This window comes from Sminthopsis crassicaudata, chromosome 3 (genome assembly GCF_048593235.1).
Source record: "Sminthopsis crassicaudata isolate SCR6 chromosome 3, ASM4859323v1, whole genome shotgun sequence".
Taxonomy (NCBI): Eukaryota; Metazoa; Chordata; class Mammalia; order Dasyuromorphia; family Dasyuridae; genus Sminthopsis; species Sminthopsis crassicaudata.
Window position 1 is genome coordinate 619,192,319 of NC_133619.1, and position 21,146 is coordinate 619,213,464.

At 46.2% G+C, this 21,146-nt stretch overlaps 1 protein-coding gene across 6 annotated transcripts; it reads right to left on the reverse strand.

The window, feature by feature from the left end:
• Positions 1 to 13,436: 13,436 nt before the first annotated feature.
• On the reverse strand, positions 13,437 to 20,581 carry MIIP (migration and invasion inhibitory protein). 6 transcript variants are annotated; one of them, XM_074306243.1, is made up of 10 exons: positions 20,217 to 20,581; positions 18,465 to 18,654; positions 17,946 to 18,374; positions 17,579 to 17,747; positions 16,890 to 16,998; positions 16,734 to 16,792; positions 15,433 to 15,562; positions 14,459 to 14,555; positions 14,109 to 14,237; positions 13,437 to 13,905 (listed from the first exon to the last, which is right to left on the reverse strand). In XM_074306243.1, exons 2-10 carry the CDS (start codon positions 18,609 to 18,611, stop codon positions 13,780 to 13,782), a joined length of 1,395 nt encoding a protein of 464 aa, XP_074162344.1. In that variant the 5' UTR covers positions 18,612 to 18,654; positions 20,217 to 20,581; the 3' UTR covers positions 13,437 to 13,779. The 6 variants fall into 6 exon arrangements, with proteins under 6 accessions (XP_074162344.1, XP_074162345.1, XP_074162343.1 ...); XM_074306244.1 differs by having other exon boundaries at positions 18,465 to 18,713; positions 20,217 to 20,428; XM_074306242.1 differs by lacking the exon at positions 20,217 to 20,581 and adding an exon at positions 19,628 to 19,838.
• Positions 20,582 to 21,146: the final 565 nt, after the last annotated feature.

The window sequence follows — 21,146 nt, forward strand, 5'->3', positions numbered from 1 at the left end:
AATTTGACAAATTCAAACCAACATTTATAAGGTGCCTACTATGTGCTAGGCTCTGGGGGAGGGGCGGTACAAGAAAAGACCTTAGACGTTCAGCTTTCTCATTTTGCCAATGAGGCCCTTAAGGAGATCATCTTTTGCAAGGAGTCTGACCCATGACAGCCCCATCCTGAGTGATATATGCAGCTGGCTCTATGTGACTCCATCACCCACTCCATCAATCAGCCAACATTGAGTGCCTATTATGGATCCGGTACTGTGCTAAGCACTGGGGTTATCAAAAAAGGCAAAAAGCCAGTTTCTCAAGCCTGTTTCTGGAAGTTTCTGATCTTGTGGGATGAAGAAGGACCTTTGAATTAGCTGCTGAGTGGGAAATTAATGTTTGTAAAGGGCCCTAGCTATTTGATCTTAATCTTTCTTCTTGATTTATGACGTGCTTCCTATGTACTCTAATAGATCAGTGCCAGGCCTGGAAGCAGGAAGACCTGAGTTCAAACCCAACTGTGTGATCCTGGACAAATCACCGTATTCTCTTTGTCTCAGTTTCCTCATCTGTCAAATGAGCTAGAGAGGGAAATTACAAACAGCTCTTGGATCTTTGCTGAGAAAACCCCAAACAGTCGCCAGGAGTGACTTAAATGATTAAAGTGACTGAACAACAAAAATGTTCCAGTTGCTAAATGCTGAAACTAAGCAAAAAGAGATGGAGAACCCCTGCCTTCGTGGAGCTTACATTCTAAAGGGGAGAAGGAGAGAAGATAACACCTAAAAGGAAGCTAAAAAGTTTTTTTGGGGGGGTAGTAGATGGAGTAGAGATGGAGCCTGTCAATGTGCTCCTTCTTGAAATGAACATGCTGAGAGGAACTGAATTTTCTGATAGAAAGGATAGAAAATGGTAAATTACCATTGAAAGTGAGAAGGCTTGGGGCAGCTAGGTGGCACAGTGGATAGAGCACCAGCCCTGAATTCAGGAGGACCAGAGTTCAAATCTGGTCTCAGACACTTAACACTTCCTAGCTGTGTGACCTTGGGCAAGTCACTTAACGGGGGGGGGGGGGGGGGAAGGAAGTGAGAAGGCTTCTGGGATGTTACAGAAAAAGGAAACCTAGAGCAGAACCAGGAAGGGAGTGAAATAAAAATACATCCATCCTTTTCCACTTCCTATGATAAGTTACTGCTGCTCAATAAATCTACCACAAGAAGGAAATTATAGAGATAAAAACATATTCTTACTTTGTTTAAGCACAGGCTCAGGAAATTTAAAGAAAAACAAAAACCTTGGACAAAGATCTGGATTCTAATAGGGCTTTTAAAAATTACTTTGAAGAGACAGATAAATAATATTTGACATAAAGCAATCTAGTACATCCAATAGGCCATAAAAGTTGAACAAATTTAGTTAGACAGAATCACTATCTCATACATTCCCCTGCTTCTTTGCAACTTCTCTTTTCAAGCTGCTAAAGCTTAAAACTACACCAAAATTTTTAGAATTTTTTCCTTCGATAGTATTTTATTACATACATAGTTTCTAATATTCATTTTTGTGAGATTTTGTGTTCCAAAATTTTCTTCCTCCTTTACCTTTCCCTCCCCAAAAGACAGCAAAAAAATCTAAAATAGAAAGGAAGGAAGGAAGGGAGGAAGGAAGAATGAAGGAGGGAAAGAGGAAGGGAAGAAAAAAGGGAGGGAGGGAGGAAGGAAAAAACCAAAGATAAAATAAAAACTTTGTTGTCTCATGATTTTTATATCCCAAGCACTTCTTTATATATTTCTTCCTCGCTCTACTCCTAATCCTCCCTTGCGACAAAGAAAAACTGATCAATCTAGCATCTTTATTGGTTCAATAGTTTTGATTGCTGTAACTTCAAAAAATATTTTGAGGTTTGCTGGCTAGGAGTAGGCCTTAAAAGCAAATCACTCTGGTTCTCATTGAATGGCCAATAGTGGCTCCCAGGCCAAACCCCACTTGGTCATTGTTTGGGCCCCAATTAGCTTAAAGTGGATGTAAATAGTGATTATTTCTGTTTTGGCTAAAACCCCTTTTCAAAACTGATTTTTTTTAACTAGGTAAAAGAGGTCATTCTCTGCCTCATTTGTTACCTATCCTTGATCACTGGGTGTGGCCTCTGTCAGAGGTGTGTGGGCAGCAAGCCCTAACTCAAAATGACTACTCAGAGATTTCTCAAAGTGAAGAACAGAACCTTTATTAGAAATCTCATGAGAATCGGGCAGTCCAATCACTGCCCCCCAAAGACAGGAGGCCAATTTCACAAAAATTAAGGGTGATTATATAGTCCTGAACCACAAGAATCCATGATCCCTTCTCCTTATCCAGTTAATTTTCACTACCTTGCTCAATGCTTGATCAAATGGAAGTAGCACAGGTTTGCTAAATTCTAGTCAAGCCAATATAATTGATTTACTTCAGATGTGTTTACCTAAGTTTATGGTGGTCAGTTTTGCAAGGTTTACAAATGCTCACAAAGGCTTTACAAATACTAGCTTGAGCTAGTATGAGCATTCTATTATAAGGGTTGTACAAAGAATTTCATTTTCCCAAACCCATCAGACCGTTCATAAACTCAAATTTAGGTTATAGGTTCAATCTACCTTAGTTAATAATTTTATGAGAAACCACATAATCCCTCACAATAAGGAGATTTGTTTAGAGGTAAGTAATCCATTAAGCCAGAGGAGTTAGGTGGTTTCTAGAATAATCAAAGAAACTTAGTTTACCTCAGGCTTCCTCAATCAACAGAGATAGCTAGTTTGGATATCTTGAATGTCTCCAGGCCATTAAATAATTAGTCATGTTCTTCTCTAAGCAGTTAAGAGAAGGTCCAGGAGGTTATCTGGTATTTCTGCTAGAAGAGCAAGTCTTTTGCTCTTCTTCCCAGAGCCTTAATGATTAACAGATTCTTGGTGCTGAGTCTTGAATTTCCTGCAGTTATTATTCTGAGAAGTCCTCAATTTCCCATTTTACTCAGACCTCAGCTTAAAAATGCCAAGGACTCCCGCCACATCCAGGACATCTCCAATTTACTAATCTGTATTTGGCCACTATACCCAGATAGCTCTGGAGGGGAAAGGGACTTGACTTTGCCCAGCCCTCCCCCACTTAAGTCCAGTTCATTTGCATATTGTAGTTTCCCTGATTTTATAGTCCTTTTCTGGAAAGAAGGACAAATAACATAGTGCTCATCAGATGTCTAGATTTGTTATTGGTCATTGCATTGATTCTGAGTCTGTTTGCCTTTGTTCTTACTTTGCTCTGTATCAGTTCATACAAGTATTTCTCAGATTCTCTATTCCTTTCATTTATTGTTCTTCAACACACTTCAGTCACTCTTGACTCTCCTCCCAGACTTTATGTCCCAGAAAATTTTTCACCTTCGAAGCTTGCACTAGCCCTAGACTTCACAAATTGGAAATGCGGACTTTGTCTGCTTCCATCTAGAATCTCCATTTCAAGGGAACTGTCCAAGCTACCCATGTTTTTACTCTTCTGCAGGTTGTACTGCTGACTCTCCTTCTGGATTTTCTCTACAATGGCTTTCCATAGGATATATTCTAGACTTCTTCCCAGCTCCCTTTTATGTGTTGTCTTCCTCCATTTGAATGTAAGCTCCTTGAGGGCAGAAACTATCTTTCTGATTGTATTTACAGAGCTTAACACAGTACCCAGAAAATGCTTATTGACTATATTTCTTTTAATTTTTGTATTTTTTCAATTACACATAAAAAGGATTTTTAACTTTTTTTTTTATTTTGAGTTTCAAATTCTTTCCCTTCCTCCCTTCTCTCCCTCATTGAGAAGGAAAGCAATTTAATATATATTATACATATCATATGTAATATATGTGCAGACATGCAAAACATTTTCATATTAGCTATGTTACTAAAGAAAACATATACTGAAAAAAAGTTGGTTTTAAAACTATGTTTTTGAGAAGGAAAGCAATTTGATATATATTATACACATGCAGTCATGCAAAACATATTTCTATATTAGTCATGTTGCTAAAGAAAACATATACTGAAAAAAAAGATGATTTTTAAAAATATGCTTTCATCTGCTTTTGGACTCCATCAGTTCTTTCTCTGAAGGTGGATAGAATTTTCCATCCTAAGACCTCTGGATCATTGTATTGCTGAAAATAAGCTAAGTCATTCACAGTTAATCATCCCATGATGTTTCTGTTCCTGTGTACCATGTTCTGATTCCACTCACTTCACTTTTCCTCAGTTCAAATAAGCTTATCCATATTTTTAAAAATCATTCTGTTCATCATTTCTTATAGCACAATTTCATCACAATCATATATCATAACTTATTCAGCCAATTGAAAGGCATTCCCTTCAATTCCCAATTTTTTATCATAATAAAAAGAGCTGCTAGAAATATTTTTGTATATATAGATTCTTTTCTTTTTTTTTCCTTTGGGATACAGACCTAGTAATTGTATTACTGGATCAAAGGCTATAAACAGTTTTCTAGCCCTTTTGGCATAGTTCCAAATTGCTCTCCAAAATGGTTGGATTAGTTCACAATTCCATCAACAATGCATTCGTGTCCCAATTTTTCTGTATCCCTTTTAACATTTGTTATTTTACTTTTCTGTGATATTAGCTAATCTCATAGGTGTGAGGTGGTATTTCAGAGTTGTTTTAATTTGCATTTCTCCAATCAATTATGATTTAGAGCATTTTTTCATGTACTATAGATAGCTGTGATTTCTTCTGAAAACTATCAATTCATATTCTTTGACCATTTAGAAATTGGAAAATGACTCATAAGCTAATAAATCTGACTCAGTTCTTTATATAGTTGAGAAATAAGGTCTCTATCAAAAATTAAAAAAACTTGCAATAAAAAAATTCCCCCAGTTTTCTACTTTCTTTGTAAACGTGGCTGCTTTGGATTTGCTTGTGGAAAACCTTTTTAATTTAATATGATCAAAATTATCCATTTTACTTCCCATAATGCTCTATTGCTTGTTTCATCATAAATTCTTCCCTTATCCATAGATCTGACTGGTAAACTATTCCACCCTCTTTGTCTAAATCATGTACACATTTTGACCTTATCTTGGTATGTGGTGTAAGATATTAGTCTATGTCTAGTTTTTGTGAAACTGCTTCACAATTTTCCCAGCAATTTTTGTCAGATAGTGAGTTCCTGTCCCCAAAGCTTAAATCTTTGGGTTTATCAAACACTAAATTACTATGTCATTTTCCTACTATGTATTGTATACTTAATCTATTCCACTGATCCATTACTCTTATTTCTTAGTGGGTACCAGATTGTTTTGAGGATTATCATTTTGTATAGTTTGAGACATGGTACTAGGTCATGATTTCCTTTATATTTTTCTTTGTTTATTCCTTTGATATTCTTAATCTGTTGATCTTCCAGATGAATGCTATTATTTTTTTTCTAGCTCTGTATGTTAATTTTTGGTAGCTTTACTGGTATTGCCTGAATAAGTAAATTAATTATATTAGCTTGGTTTATCCATGAGCAATTAATATTTCTCCAGTTGTTTAGAACTGACATTATTTGCTAGAAAAGTGTTTTGTAATTATGGTATTTAAAATGGAATTTTTCTCTCTACCTCTTGCTGCTAGACTTTGTTAGCAATATTTCGAAATACTGATGATTTATGTGGGTTTATCTTATATCCTGCAACTTTTTTGAAGTTGCCAATTAATCAACTAGTCTTTTAGCTGATTCTCTAGGATTTTCTAAGTAAACCACTATATTATTTCCAAAGAGTAATAGTGTTTTTTCATTGCTTCTTCTAATTCCTTTAATTTCTTTTTTCTGTTATTATAACTTTTACTTATATATGCTGTTATAAATAACAGCATTTTTGATGCAATATAGAACGCAGCAACAGAATTATGATACTGGACATCCTTGCTTTACTCCTGGTCTTTTTGGGGAGTTTTCTAGCTAATCCTCACTATAAATAATGCTTTCTGACAGTTTAAGATACTACTTATTATTTTAATTATTTTAGATATTACTTATTTTAAGGAAAGTTCAGTGTTTTTATGTTTTCCACTGGATTTTTTAAAAATAGAGTGTTGTATTTTGTCAAAAGCATTTTCTGCATCTATTGAGATAATCATAAGATTTCTGTTGGTTTTATTATGATACAGTCAATTATTCTGACAGTTTTCCTAATACTGAACCAGCACTGTGTTCTTGGCATAAATTTCACCTGATCTTAGTGTGGGATATTTATGATATATTGCTATAGTCTCTTTGCTGGTGTTTTATTTAAAATTTTTTTGCATCAGTATTCATTAGAAAAATTGGGCTATAGTTTTTTAGTCTGTTTTTGTTCTTCCTGGCTTAGATGTCAGTACCACATTTTTGTTGTAAAAGAAATTTGGTAGGATTTCTTCTTTGGCCTATTTTTCCAACTAGTTTGCACAGTATTGGAATTAAATATTCTTTAAATATTTGGTGGAATTCAATCCATTTGATCCTGGGAATTTTTTCTTTAGGAGCTCACTGCTGGCTTGTTCAATTTCTTTTTTTAAGATAGAATTATTTAAGTATTCTATTTTCTCTTCTGTCAATATGGGCAGTTTATATTTTTGTAAATATTCTTTTGAATTATCAGACTTAGCAATGTGTAATTGGGCCAAATAGCTCCTAATAATTTCTTCATCAGTGGTGTATTCACTTTTTTCATTTTTATATTAGGAATTAGGTTTCTGTCTTCAGAGCTAGCTCTAATGATCTGTAAGTTTTTGATTCTGCCAAGGTGCTATGATCTGAGAAGGGTGGTCACTTCTCTCCTGGCCTGTGGTCTGGTCTGTGAATGACCACAAGCACTTTTCTCCATCCTGGACCTGTGATCATGGCCTCTGCACCCCTGCAGCTGCAAAAGCTTCTTTTAGCTCTGCGACTGCAAAAGGTCCCCTGTAGTCATCTTCTGACTAGTTGTCCAACCCATTTGCCATCTGTAGGGTAAGAGCTCCTGAAGCTGATGCTGTGACTGATAAAATGGCTCCAAAGCCTGATGCTGTCGCCTTGGTACAGCACCACACTATTTGCTCTGGGATCCAGGTCCAATCATCACCTTTCTTAGGCAGACCTTTCCTGACTATCTCCTAAATTATCTTTGGCTGGAAATTTGTTTCAAGAGTTCTTGAGCTTCATGACTGGCGTCTTAAAATCAACTCATATGTGGCCCTGCCCAGCCCCAGGAACAGGTGTTATAATTATTGTTCCAATCATCAGTGTATCCAATTATTAGCGGACCAGAACTGAACAGGCCCTTAAGAGATCAGCCAGTTCAAGCTTCTCATTAGAGAGATAAGGAAACCAGTAGACTCAAGTGACACATGATTGGTCACTGGAAGAGCTATGATGTAAACCCATGTCAGTAACAAATTTGTGACAATTTGGGAAGAAAAATGAAAAGAACTATGGTTTGTGGACAGGATGTCCTATTACTGAGGAAGAAGAGATGATGAAATGACAGGTTACCTGATATGTGGAAAGAGCCCTGGCTCTACAATCAGAAGGCCAAGTCAAATCCTATATGTGACCATCATGTAACCTCTCTAGATCTTAATTCTTTATGTGTATGCATACAAACAACACGTACATGTGCATGCATACATGTACAATATACATAATATATACCTGTTGTCACTCTCATAAGAGGTAAATTTCAAGAAAATAAGAATTCTTTCATTTGTGGTTCTTGTGTCACTAGCACCTGACACACAATGGGCACTTTACCAAATGTTTGATACATGAGAAAAAAAAAAGGGATTGGACCTGGTGATCTCTGGGAGGTGTATCTGGAAGCCTTTTCCAGGTGATCTTATGAATATGAGGTTTTCAGAGAAATATAGGAAGATTGGTACAAATTGATTCAGAGCAAAATACACAGAATGAACAGAATGTAATAAACATAACTACAACAATGTAAGTGAAAAGGTCATGAAAAGAAAGTTAAACTCTGAATAAAGGGAAAAAATAAAGGCAAATGAAAAAAATAATCCTGTTAGTGGCAACTAAGTGTTCAAAGTGGATAGAATTTTTAACATTTGTAAAGCACAGCAGATAGGATGCTGGAAGTCAGGAAAACCTGAATTCAAATCCAGCCTCACATATTACTAGCTCTGTGACTCACTTTTGCCTCAGTTTCTGTAAAATGACCTGGAGAAGGAAATGGCAAATTACTGCTGTTTCTTTGCCAAGAAAACTCCACATAGGATCATAGTCATTGAACAATAACAAAATGGCAAGGGACCTCTATCAAAATATTGTATGCATGTTCATGTGTAGTCAGTGCACTGGATATTTTAATTGTCTTTGTTTTTCAAAGAAAAGGTCCAGCCTGGAGTACAGAAGAATTTCCCCAGAAATAACCATGATTCAGAGATAAATGGGATGAATTAAGAGAGCTTGAAAAAAAGTTAAATCCATGTTAGTCCACATTGTTTTCATTTAACTTTAATCCATTCATTCCTTTTCAGATATGGACACAGATATGTGGATTACATTTTACACAGCTCCTTTTCATTCCATCCAGAAATTTTGGTTCAGTGGCAAAATTGCTGTATTAGGAGTCAAAGGAGGTGTTTCAAACCCCAGATTTATTCCCAACTACCTATATGATCATATACAATTTCACTCACTTTCCTTATCTGCACAATGAGGCTGTTGGACCCGATGATTTCAGATTCCTTCCCAGTCTAAATCTATGATCCTGTGACCCTGGGTCTTGTAGTCAATCAACAATCACTTAGTAAATGCCTTTAGATGAGCCAGACATTGTGCCAAGTGCTGGGGATACAGTTAGAGTAAAAGTGGGTCCCTGCCTTAAAGGAGCTCATAGTCTAATGGGGAGGTGATATGTCAACGAGGGACATGTTTAAGATGAATAGGATGTAATCAACAGAGCAGAACAGACTAGCGTGAACAGAAAGTTATACCTTTTTCACAAGAATTGGACACCAGGCTAGGTTTCAGTGGGGTTTTCCAATTCCAGAGCTCTCAAAAACAATTCCTAAGAACCCCTCCTAGGCTGGGGATTAGCAGAAAGGCAGACAATTCAAGAATCCTCCATCTTCGTTCAATGACTAGTTGAGGATGGACATTTTCTTTCACAAAAGCCTACCACTAAGCTAGGGAGCTAGAAGCCAAGACTTATGTCTCACAGGCAGCAAGGTGACAACAAAGATAGAAGAGTGGACCTAGAGCCATTAAAACTTGAGTTCAAATTCTGATTTAGACATTTAAGTAGGCAAGTCAATAGCTTCTCAGCCTCAGTTTCCCCATCCGTAAAACAACACTTCAAGAAATGAACTTTTTTGTAAAATTCTTCATTTACCTTAAAGTGATAAACACTGGCTATAATTAGCTTTGTAATTTCTTCAGGGCTTCTTTACCAAGCAATGGGCCTCACAAATAGTGAGAAATGGAGGGCGAAGGGGAAGTCAGAGTTTCCCTCGAACCATCAGCCGGATGACAACTGTTGCTACTCATAAAAGATGGGGTTGCTTTTATCAGTCCTATCAATGATGGGGTCAACCACAAGGGATATCTCCGTTGGCCACTCTCCATTCCTTCCCAGAACAGGTAGCAGCATCTCATCTCACTTAATCCCAGAAGGACTCCCATTTCCCTCTAGGTTGGATGGGACTTTAGGTACGGGTCACATTCCCAGCTCTCCTTGTCTGGATTTCCCCTCAGCTGTCTTCCTGGTCACAAACTTTTTTTAATTATACAAGCCTCTTAGATCAACCACAGTTAGGGGCCAGTTTTCCCATGGGAAAAAATAAATTTCGGTGGCTGATTAATAGCATTACTTTCTTTTTCATTTTTTTTTTTTTTTCTTGTTCAAACTTTGATTTCATCCAGGATTTTCTTAGGCAGAGATACTGGAATAATTTGCCATTTGCTTTTCCAGTTCATTTTAAAGATGAGGAAACTGAGGCAAGCCAGGTGAGAGACTTCCCCAGGGTCACACAGCTAGGGAGAATCTGAAGCCTTATTTAACAACAGAAAGTTAAGTCCTCCTGACTCCAGACCCAGAACTTTATGCAAGATGGCGCCACCTAGCTGCCTCCTTTTTTATATCATCTACTAAAATCTCACCTGGATGTTATTGCCATCTCCATTTACTCTGAACCACTGGAGGAATGGGAGGTAGAAGGGAAGTTCTTTTATACCCAACTATTAAAGGCCTCTTTCCTCATTTCTTCCCAATTCTTCAGGAATGACACATCCTAGAAAGATGGCAAAATGCGCTTATTTCCTGGGGAACAGCTTAAACAAAATGGAACATTACCGTTGTAAGAAATGGTGATTATGAAGGATTCAGAGAAACATGAAGTCTTAGATGAAGCAATGCAGAATGAATGAAGTAGAACCAGGAAAACAATATCCAGGATGACCAAAATGGTCAAATTAAAAGCACAAAGGCAAACTCCAGACTGAGTGCCATATAATTGTAATGACCAAGCCTGGCCTCAGAAAAAAAAAAAAAAAAAAAAAGTTGAGAAAAGGAACTGTCCTACATATTTTATAGAGGTGGGGACTTTGGTGGTTGTTTAAAAAAAAAAAATTGCTTAGTCTGTCAGAGACAGTTGATACATTGGGTGGTTGTTCTGAACTGTTTCCCCTCTGCCCTTTTCTTCTCCTTTTTCTTCTTTCTTCATTCTCCTCCTTCACAGCAGATGAAAATTAAAAAAAAAAAAAAACCACCAATGGATGGTTTATTATTTATTGGGGAATGGCTAAACAAGTTATGGTAGGTGAACAAAATAGAACCTTATTGTCCTCTATGAAGCAATTAAAAGAGGTTTTGTAAAACTTGAAAAGACATGTGAATTAGCACAGAGAAAGTAAACAAACCCAGAATAATTTACATTATATCAACACCCCAAAGACAAAAATTTTAAAGGATTTCACAATTCTAGTCAATTCGGTGATGAGTCATGATTCCAGAGGATTTATGATTAAACTCATTACCTACCTCCGGATAGAAAGGGGATGGATTCAGGATGCAGAATGAGACATTCCTTTTTTGGACATGGCCAATGTGGGAATTTGTTTTAGTTGACTATTCATATTAGTGACATTTTATTTTTCTTTTCTATTTTTAACTGAAGTGGAAAAGTTGGGGGGAAAAAATTTCATTAGTTGAAAGTTTTTTAAAAGAATTCAAACAATGGCTTGCTGGGGAAGAGGAAAAAGGTTAGGTATTTTGGAAATAATGGTGATGTAAAAACAAAAAGCTACTAATAAAACTATTATAAAAGAAAGAAGGCTGGATCGGAGCTGGAAAAAGAGAGGAAGGGCTACTTAGGAAGGGGTTTGACATCAGTCTAAGAGGCTGGAAAGGAAGAGGGAGGTCAGGAAGCTAAATAGGCATTTGGACTAAAGCTCGGCACAGGCCTCCAGTTACAGAATGCTTCGTATTAGGGAGCCCAGGGCCCTTCTCTGACAGGTCCTCATGTCGCTTCTAAACACAGAAAATTTCTCTAGCTGTCCCACACATCACTGAATGAATGAATGGTTCTGAATTCCCGGGTCATTAGACCTAACTAGCATATATCGTGTCAAAAAATAAATCCATCTCTTATTCGCGGGACTTATTCTTGGCCCAACTGTTGTTTGGCATCCTCTATACCCTGATTTTCCCCCACAAATACTGACAGATAGTTGAGAATCTCCATATGATTCTTTCTGTCCTGTTAGGACAAGATAATCCATGTTCAGTCATGGATGACTGTCGCGTGCTCTCATGAATCTCTGTCCATGGAGTTTTTCTGACAGATACCAGAGTGGTTGGCCATTTCCTTCTTCAACTCCTTTTACAGATGAAGAAACTGAGGAAAACAAGGTGAAGTGACTTGCCTAGGGTCACACAACTACCGCTACCAAGTGTCGGATATATCTACCAAAGGAAAGTCAGGGATTATATGAGCAAAATTACAAAACACTTGCCACAAAAATAAAGTCAGATTTAAATAGTTGGAAAGACATTAAGTGCTCTTGGATGGGCTGAGCGAATATTATAAAGATGACAACACTCCCCAAACTAATCTATTTATTTAGTGCTATACCAACTCCCAATCAACTATTTTAATCACCTAGAAAAAATAACAAAATTCACATGGAAGAATAAAAGGTCGAGAATTTCAAGGGAAGTAATGAAAAAAAAAAAAATCAAATGAAGGTGGTCTAGCTGTACCTGATCTAGAACTATATTATAAAGCAACAGTCACCAAAACCATTTGGTATTGGCTAAGAAATAGACTAGTTGATCAGTGGCATAGGTTAGGTTCACAGGGCAAGATAGTGAATAAAAATAGCAATCTAGTGTTTGACAAACCCAAAGATCCTAAACTTTTGGGATAAGAATTCTTTATTTGACAAAAACTACTGAGAAAACTGGAAATTAGTATGGTAGAAACTAGGCATGGACCCACCCCTGTTCGGCTTGCCCCCAAGGCTCCTGACTAGGACTGCTCAGGTCCCAGGGGTCCGGGGCGCTCTAGGGTCATGTTGCAGAATCCAGGGTGGGTTTTTAGAAAAGATGAGGAACCACTGAAGAAAAAGGGGGGAGGAGTCTGTGTTTGGGGATGGAAGAAAGGAGTATGAAATTACCCCCTCAGTTCAATTCAATAGGCTAATGAGCAGCTCCTGGGAATGGAAAGACAAATCAGGGGCAGCTAGATGCCGCTATAGTGGATGGAGCACAGACCCTGCAGCAGAAAGACCGGAGTTCAAATCCACCCTCAGATCTGTGTTGACCCACTTAAACCCAATATTCCAAAAAAGAAAAACGAACAGTCCCTGACCCCAAGGAGCTTAAATTGTGATGGGGGTGGGGGATGTGGACAATAAAGACGCAGAGAAGTCCCTACAAAATGTAACCAAGCCCAATGGGACAGGACTCTGCTGGCTGGTGAGCCAAGAGCCCTCTGTTCTTGGCCCACATCCGCTTCGGGACTGGCCCAAGCTCCCCTTTTCTCAGTGGCCCAGCCCCTCGGCCACTGCTGGATTACAGAAGCCAAGCCCACCTCCCGCTGGCCCAGGCCCCCTCCCCAGCCTGCTACTCGAGACATTGGTTCCCTCTTGGGTGGGCTCCAAGCCCCTCTCTCTTGGTTGACGAGTCGCTTCCCTCCCAGGAGGGCTCCTTCACTGTGACTGCCATCTGTTCCCCCCACACTTTCCTTGGTTTCCATCGGGTGCTAACTTGGATAAACACTTCCCTTGCTATTCGGTGTTCATTGTGCAAGCTCCAGCAGTCGGGGCTCTCGGCTCCTCATTCCAAAGTGGGGCCACCCTAGGCTCAGCCTTGCCTTCACGGGCCCCCACACCTGCTATGGGAGAATCCCTGACTTAAGGCAGGTCCTTGTAACTTCTCTGCAGGAAGGACGGAGGCCCAGGCTCCTGAGAGAGCTCAGCTTTATTTTTAAAAAGGCACAAACAGCTGCCTCTGTCCTCATGGCAATCACTGCACACAGGACCCAGGGGTGCCTGGGCCTGAGCCCCAAGCCCATGCCCTTGTCTCCCAGCTCCTTCCCGGAGGGGCGGGGGGCCAGGGGGCAGTGGACACCACGGTGGTCTTCCCAGCGTGTAGATGCCTCTGGATAATTCCAGCCTGGAAGTCTGGCCCAAAGGAGATGAGCCCCTGCTGGAGAGGCAGCCGAGGGAATCTCGGCCTTTCCCTCCTAGGGGCCTGGGCCTTTCCCACCAACAGGAGGGGGCTGGGGATGGGATGGGACGGGCCCTCACGGCCGGGGGAAGCGCCTGCCACCCGACCAGTAGCGCTCAGAAACGTTGCTCAGCTGGAACTGTGTGGCTCGCGACATGGAGAGCAGCGGGTCAGACCAGCACCAGCTGGAAGTCCTAGATGACTAGAAGTGAGAAGTGGAGTTAGGATTGGGGGGTGGGAAGGGAAGGAACCAGCTATTGCTTCCAGGGGCTGCATGTGGGGAGCCCAAGGATGCGAGCAGCCCCCTCCTCTGAGCAACAGACCTTGGCACCCCTGCTCCCCTAGGCCCCACCCCGCTCCCCCTGCCCTTTGGGGCTCCCTGAGCTCTTCTGCCAGGGCACTTACCGAGCGGTAGTGGTCTAAGAGCTCTGTCCGCTGAGCACTGGGGTCCAAGGAGGTCCTGAGGTCCAGACTACTCAGGGCAGAGCTGCTGGACGCCGGCATGGGGATGTTGTCCCAGCCCATCAGGCAGTGCTGTGAGGGGGAGAGGAGAAAGCAATGGGTCAAAGGAGCCCCCGCAGGAAGCCTGATGAGGTCAGCAACAGCTCCTCCTCCTGCGCCCGCCGCCCAGCTCCAGTTCATCCAGCCCAGCCCCTGGCACTAGAACATGCCCAAAGGACACTTCATATGGCATTGGTGGCTGAAGAGAGGAAGGACAAGAGGGTAGGAGGGGGGCTGGGCAGCCAGTCACTCACCCGGGGCAAAGCCATGGTGTCGGAGGTGTCAAAGCTTTTGCGTCGATGGATGGGGTACTGGTGGGGAGGCAGGAAGGTTGACAAGGGGACGCTCACTCTGCAAGAAGGGAGAAGGGAGACCTCAGTTCAGTCCTTGCTCCAAAGGCCCACTGAGGTGACAAAGCCCAGAGGGGCCTCCCAGGGGGGCCTACGGGGATTCACCAGCCCAGGCCCAGCAGCCACTTTCTCCCACCCTGCACACCCTGGGCGCCCCTTAGCATCCTAAACTTTCTCCAGAGAGGTGGAAATTTATATGACCTTGGGGATACAGATGTATACAGCAGGTGTAAAAGTCAATCATCTGCTAATGAATCATACTTTCACAAGCCCCATAGTCTGGGCTGAGCCTTAGAGGTCAGGGGCCGCTTTAGAGGATGCCACGGTGGGTGCCCAAAGGGTGGCAGCATGCTCCAACTGCAGGGTGCCGCTGACTCCCTTACTTCCTTAGCGCAGATAACCAAGAGCTGACTGCTTACACCTGGGACGCCAGAGGTCACGGGCCAGAAAGAACCTCCCAGGTTAGTCCATCCCTCTCAGGGAGGAGTGAAAAGGTATCCATGGATTCACAGCAGGGGAGTAGCAGAGCCCCAGATGCCCGGCTCATGGGCACAGCCCGAGACAGGGATATGCCAGAGAAAACCCTCCTCACAATGCACGCCGCCCCAACATGCTGGGAGGACAGCAGTGGGGCAGACACCCTCCCCTCTGAAGGTCTCAAGGGATGCCCTCTGCGAAGAACACAGGAAAGGAGAAGGGGTCTCTCTAGACACTGACCTCTCTTCCATCAGTCCTAAACCTCCTAAACCTCCTAAACCATTTGAGCTGGCCCAGATCAAATCTACTGCCCTGGCAGCTAAAGGGTCCCAAAGAAGATGTGAAGGTTCATGGCCCCTTCCTGCCTGGTCCACTCCCTGCCATGCCCACCCCCCAGACACCTGATTTGGGTAGGGTGATCCAGGGTCTCCCGACCCTTCTGGCCGCGGGAGGTCTTGCACATGGGGCAGGTGGCCAGTGGATCCAGGGGAACTGTAAACAGACGCTGGTTCACTCGGTAACAATGTAAACCTGAAAGGGAATATTCAAAATCGTTCCAGTGCCCCCTTGTCCAGCTTTCAGTCCCTGCTTTTCTGCCCATTCTCGCCCCCCCCTCCCCAGCCAGGGCAGGGGCTGGCCTTCAGAGGCCCAAAAAGGGAGGAAGCAGCCGGCCAGGCCCATCTCCAATTGCTGCCCCCCTGCTGCTGGGAGACCTCAAATTCACAAAGTGTCCTGGGCCTTTCCTCATGCCTGCTGGACAAAAGACCCTTGTGATGGCCAGTCTTCCCCCTCTCCATGCCCCCAAGTCCCTCCTTTCCTCTTTCTGCCTGTGACTTGGATACTAGCTCCTCTCAGTTCACCCCCTAGAACGGAGCAATGTCTCCCATGTGTCCACCCTGGATGCTGACCACGCCATTAACCCCCCAGGCTTTAGTCCCCTTTGAGTGACACTCTGTCCCTGGACTCTCTCCCCACACTGCCTTAGGGCTCCTTCCAGCTCTGGGCTCAACAAATATAAAATGTGGGCACCAAACACAAGCTCCTGGGGGTGGGGGGAAATCAGGAAAGGCTTTGGGTTGGGGGGGGTTACCAGCCTTAGGAGGGCACGTGGGCTAGAGAACATTCCAGGCAAATAGGCAGACCTGAGCAATGGGGAAGAGGGCAGTTTGACACGTGGTAAGCAGCAGAGAGCAAGGGGGCTGTGTGTGCCAGGCAGTAGGGAGTGGGGGGCTGTGTGCGGCAGACAGCAGGACACCACACGGGGATGGGGGCCCACAGCAGGCAGCCTGGGATGATCAGCTGGCTCAGCCCAAGGGTGAAATGTGGTACCTCAGAGGAGGGAAGGCTGGCCGTTCTAGCCCACCCCAACGTGCTCACCACAAATTCACGAGACACACAATATGAATGTGGCTCCTGCTTTCTCCCAGCTCTCTGCCTGGCTCTTTTGTCCCTGCCACATCCTTGCTTGGTTTACATGCTATACTCCCATCAGAACACAAGCTTCCAGAGGCAGTTCCTTGCCATCCCCCCAAAGGGTAGGTTTGGGCCCAGCGGCAGCTCTCTGAACCTCTGAGGCGGCTGGCCCGGGCATCCTGATGACAGCCTTCCCAAAGCCTCCCCAGTCCTCGAGCTGTTTTGGACCTGGGGCTGAGACAGGAAGGGAAGGGAATACCCCTTGGCCAGGATCTTGGGCGTGACTTACACTGATGGGAATCTGGAGTTCCCTTGTTTCTAGAAGAGGGCAAGTCCAGAGGATCCAGCCTGTGGGCGAGAGAGGGGACAGGCGTGAGAAAGGCCAGGCGTCCCCTCTTCAGGCTGCCCCCGACCATGGCCCGTCCTCCCATCCTGTTCCTCTCACTCTGGGTATCTGGAAATACATTCTTCCTTATTAGCCTTCCGAAAATCCTGAAGATCAGAGTAGTAGTTTTCAGATTTATGGATGACAGGAGATGCCGTGTCCAGCAACCCTAGAGTGGGAAAGGAGACGCAGGAAGGGCAGTGAGGGTCACAGAGAGGAAGCAGACCGCAGGCCCAAAGCCCAGCACAAGCCGACGGCCAGGACCACCCCGGGCACCGGCCTTAGCGTCAGGGGCCTCGGTTTTCTCCCTCCGTAGGGATGGCCCCTAAGCCCAGCCTCTGGTCCGTGCTCAGAGGAATCTCCCCGCCCGAGCTCTGGGGCTGGGACGCAGCTGTAAGGAGACCAGAGGCTCCTTGGGATCTGGCACGGCAAGCACAAGCTTTGGAGCCAGAGGACCCGAGACTAATCCTGCCTGTGCCGCACCGAAGCGTAAGCTTCTTAAGGGCAGGGATTGCTCCATTTATGTCTAGGGGTTCCCAGCTCCTGGCACACATAGCACCTGGTACATAATGATTATGGATGGAGTTAAGCAGTAAATGCGGGACCCAATGAGGGACCTTCCTCAGTCCAGGACCTTTCCCTTTGTGTCCCTGTCCTATGGCCTGGACCCACTTTTACACCCAATCTTGGTTTTCACCCACTGGCCAAAGCTGTGTGTGTGTGTGTGTGTGTGACAGAAGACAACTCACCTGCAATCACATCATAACCTAAATAAGGCTTCGTACGCCAGCTCTCATCAGGAACCAGAAAATCTTTATGTTGGGGATAGTAGGGCAATTGTTCGCCAGGCAGGGCCGAAGAGGTGGGGACCCAGCGTAGCTGTGGCTGGATGGACTGAGAACCAAACCAGGGAGGCACCTGGGAGGACAGAGCCAGCTGTCACATCCTTCTCTTCCCTTGCTAGGCCCATGGCTGACCTGGCTCTGCAGGACACTCGAGTCCTGCCACAGGACCAGCACTCTGCAAATGTTCATGGAGTTGTCACCCCAAGTACGAACAGGGCACGGATGGGACAACCAGAGCCTTTCCCTGGAAGAAGGGGCCCACTGTGCTTACCTCGAAGTTCTGCCATTGCTGGATGGAGCTTAGGCCTCCCAGGCTTTGTGTTTCATGGAATGGCCTCTGGACCCCAAAGGTCAGGGGATCGATCGTGGGCCCCAAGTCCAAGGCCTTGGGGGAAGATGGCAAGATTGCTGAACTGAGTCTGGAACTGGGCCTCTGGAAGTCCTTAGGTTCCTGCCCCTGGGGTTGGTTGAATGGCGGGGACTTGGAGAGAGCCACACTCTGCACAGCCTTGCTGTTGCCCAGCAGGCTCTTCAGGATCGGCTCCCGGCTCCTGCCTTTGTGTTCCTGCTCAGAGGCTTCTCCGTCCCCAGTGGCGGCACTAAGGGCTGGGCGGCGGCCCAAGTGGCGCCGGGACACACTGGACGCTCCGGTCTCCTCCTCTTGGCTGCACCAGGCCTCTGGCACCTTGAGGCTGCTCCCCTACAGAGAAGGGAATTCTGCTACAGGCCCCCTCCCCCTTTCTCCCGCCTGCTGCCCCAGAGCCTCAGCTCCCCAGGAGGAAGCACCTACCTCTTGGATCTTGAGCTTTGGGAACAGCTGGGCTGCCCCCTTGGCCCAGGCCACAGACTTGCGGATCTCCTCCTGCCCCACCCGCAGCTGCCGCAGGAGCTCCAGGTTCATCTGGCGCAGCTGGCTCAGGTCCTCTGACTCTGGCATCTGGAAGGTGCTGTCCGGGGCTTCAGCAGGGGAATCGAGGGGCCTGGAGAGCGGTCCACCCGGGGAGGAAGGCGGGAGAGCGGGTTGGGGGCTCTGGGCCACCTACCGAGAGGCCCTGGTCAGTGCGCCCCCCCCCGGGCCTCGTGGATGCCCCTCCCCGAGTCAGGAACCATCCATTCCGCAAACCGCCCAGGGTGGGGGAGAAGGCCCACAGGAGGACCCAGAGGGTGGGGGAGGGGTATTTAAATGGCCAGTCCCAGGACACCCCAATTATAAGTGATAGAATTTGAACCCAGGACCTCTTTCCTTCTCACCTCACGGTAAAAAGGCCAAACTAATTAGGAGTGATGGGCTGGGGAAGGGACTAGGTTACCGCCCCTCTATTTCCAGCCCCGCCCCAGTTTGACCTCCCAGAGAGGGGGTGGAGACAATGATTGAACTCATTTCCTGGACGGAAGATTTAGAGCCCCCCCTTCCTCCCTTTCCCGCTAGGGACTCCGGGCAGAACCCCCAACTCTAAAGCGGTCTGCCCTTCCCAGCGCGGCCTCCTGGCCACAGGGACTATTTTAGCTTCTGGACCTCAGTTTCCTCATTTGTAAAAGATGGGGGGAAGGGGGAGCGGGTCAGCCTACCCCTAAGGGACCATGGGGCTCCAGTCCTGGGACCCCCCCCAGCCCTTTAGAGGGATCTTCCTACCCCTCCCCCCACTCACGCGTGGGGGCTACAGACTAAGGCCGGAGGGGTCTCAGCCTCGTGAGTGAGAGGAAGGGGGGGGTCCCCTTTCCCCTTGAGCTCCCACAGTCCAGCTCGGGCCGGCCTCTCCCGCCCGCCTCAGCCGGAACATCTTGGGTTGTTTGTTTGGTTTTGTTTTTTTTAGCAGGCCTCAGTTTCCCTGACTGTAAAATGGGGAACCCGGTCAACCGAAGTGCTCAGACGCTGGGGCAGGAGTCACGTGGAAGCCGAGGGGAGGGAGGGGCCGGTGGGGCGCACGTGGATGGGAGGCGCGTGCCACTCACCGGCCCGCGGGGGAAGAGTGTAGTCTCGTAAGCCCCACAAGCACCCTCCTCCATAATGTCTGCCCTTCCCTGCCCCCAACAAGCCCATCCCCCGCCCCCCTCCGACCGCCCGACCCCGGACCCCGCTTCCCGGGACAAAGGGGGGCAGCCGCCCACTCCGGGGTAAAACGCCGGGGGCGGGGCAGGGGCGGGGCGCGGAGCGCGACCTCGGCGTCCCATTGGCCGGACGCGAGACCCGGAGGGGCGGGGCTTCCAGCACAGAGGGGCGGGGAATAACAAAACCACCACCCCACCCCACCCCCGAACGCGACCCGGGACCGTTCGGAGGCGGGAGCAGAGGCAGAGAAGGCGGCCTTGCGCTCTCCCACTTCTCTTTCCTTCCCCCATCCCCCATTCTCCCCCCGGACTAGGGGGAGAGAAGGGGTGCACTCGGAAAAGCCAGCCAGGCCCGGTTCACCCACCTAAAGAAACTGAGGCTGGGAGGAGAACGAGATGCATGTGACTCCCAGCGAAGGGCGACCCGATTTCCTTCCCCCCAGCACACACGCCCTCCCCACCAAAGCTCCCTCCACGCCGGGCTGCCCCCTACCGAGTCTCCCCGACTAGACTGGAGGCGCTGGAGGGGCAGGGACCACGTGCTCTCAGCTGGCAGAGAATGGCTCCTTCGGGCACACAGTAGGCCTCTGATCACTAATCCCGGGGCGGTGACGTCACAGTCGATGTCACGTGACCCTGAAGCCCCTCCTCGGCTCCTGGTCCTTTCCCAATCCAGGGCTGCCTTGGAAACCGCTGATTTACCCGGGGGGCGGCTTTGGGCTCATCATCAAACAGCCTTTATTCAGCGTTGCCCCCTGTTATCCCCACCCGGCCCAGTGCAGAGACCGCAGCAGCCAGCACAGGCACTCGGGGAAGTGGCCGCCCCCTGCTCCACCCCCCGCGGGCTGGATCAAGCTCTATCAGCATGCAAAGCGTCCCGAGCATCAGACTTTTAAACGTCAAATAACGTGCGACAGCGCGTGGAGACGGGTCAAGGTCCGGCCTAGATGTCTTCGGCCCAGCTGGGCGGCCCCGCCCCCTGCCTGTCTGCCTGCCCCACTACGCACGATCCTAGCTCCGGCTTCCTCATCTCCCCGCCCGAAGGTTGCTCCTGCACCTGAGCCATCCCGCAACACCACGCATGCGTGTACTTTACCTGTGCCTACCTGCACGTGTCACCCAGGTGGAAAGACACACGTGCACATGTCCACACTAGATGTGTAGGCGCAAGTGTGTGGGGCGGGGTGGAGCAGAGAATAGGGCACCAGGCCGCGAGTCAGGAAGCCTCGTCCTGGTCTCGGCCGCTGCCTAGAAGTGGGGAACTCACTTTACCTTGTTTACCTCAGTTTGCTCATCTATAAAAGGGGCTGGAGAAGAAAGTGCAAGGGTAGGTGTGTATATGCACATGTATGTATTGTGAGTATACACACGTGCGTGTTTGTATCGTGTGTTATAATACACAAAAGATACTGTATTGCCTTGT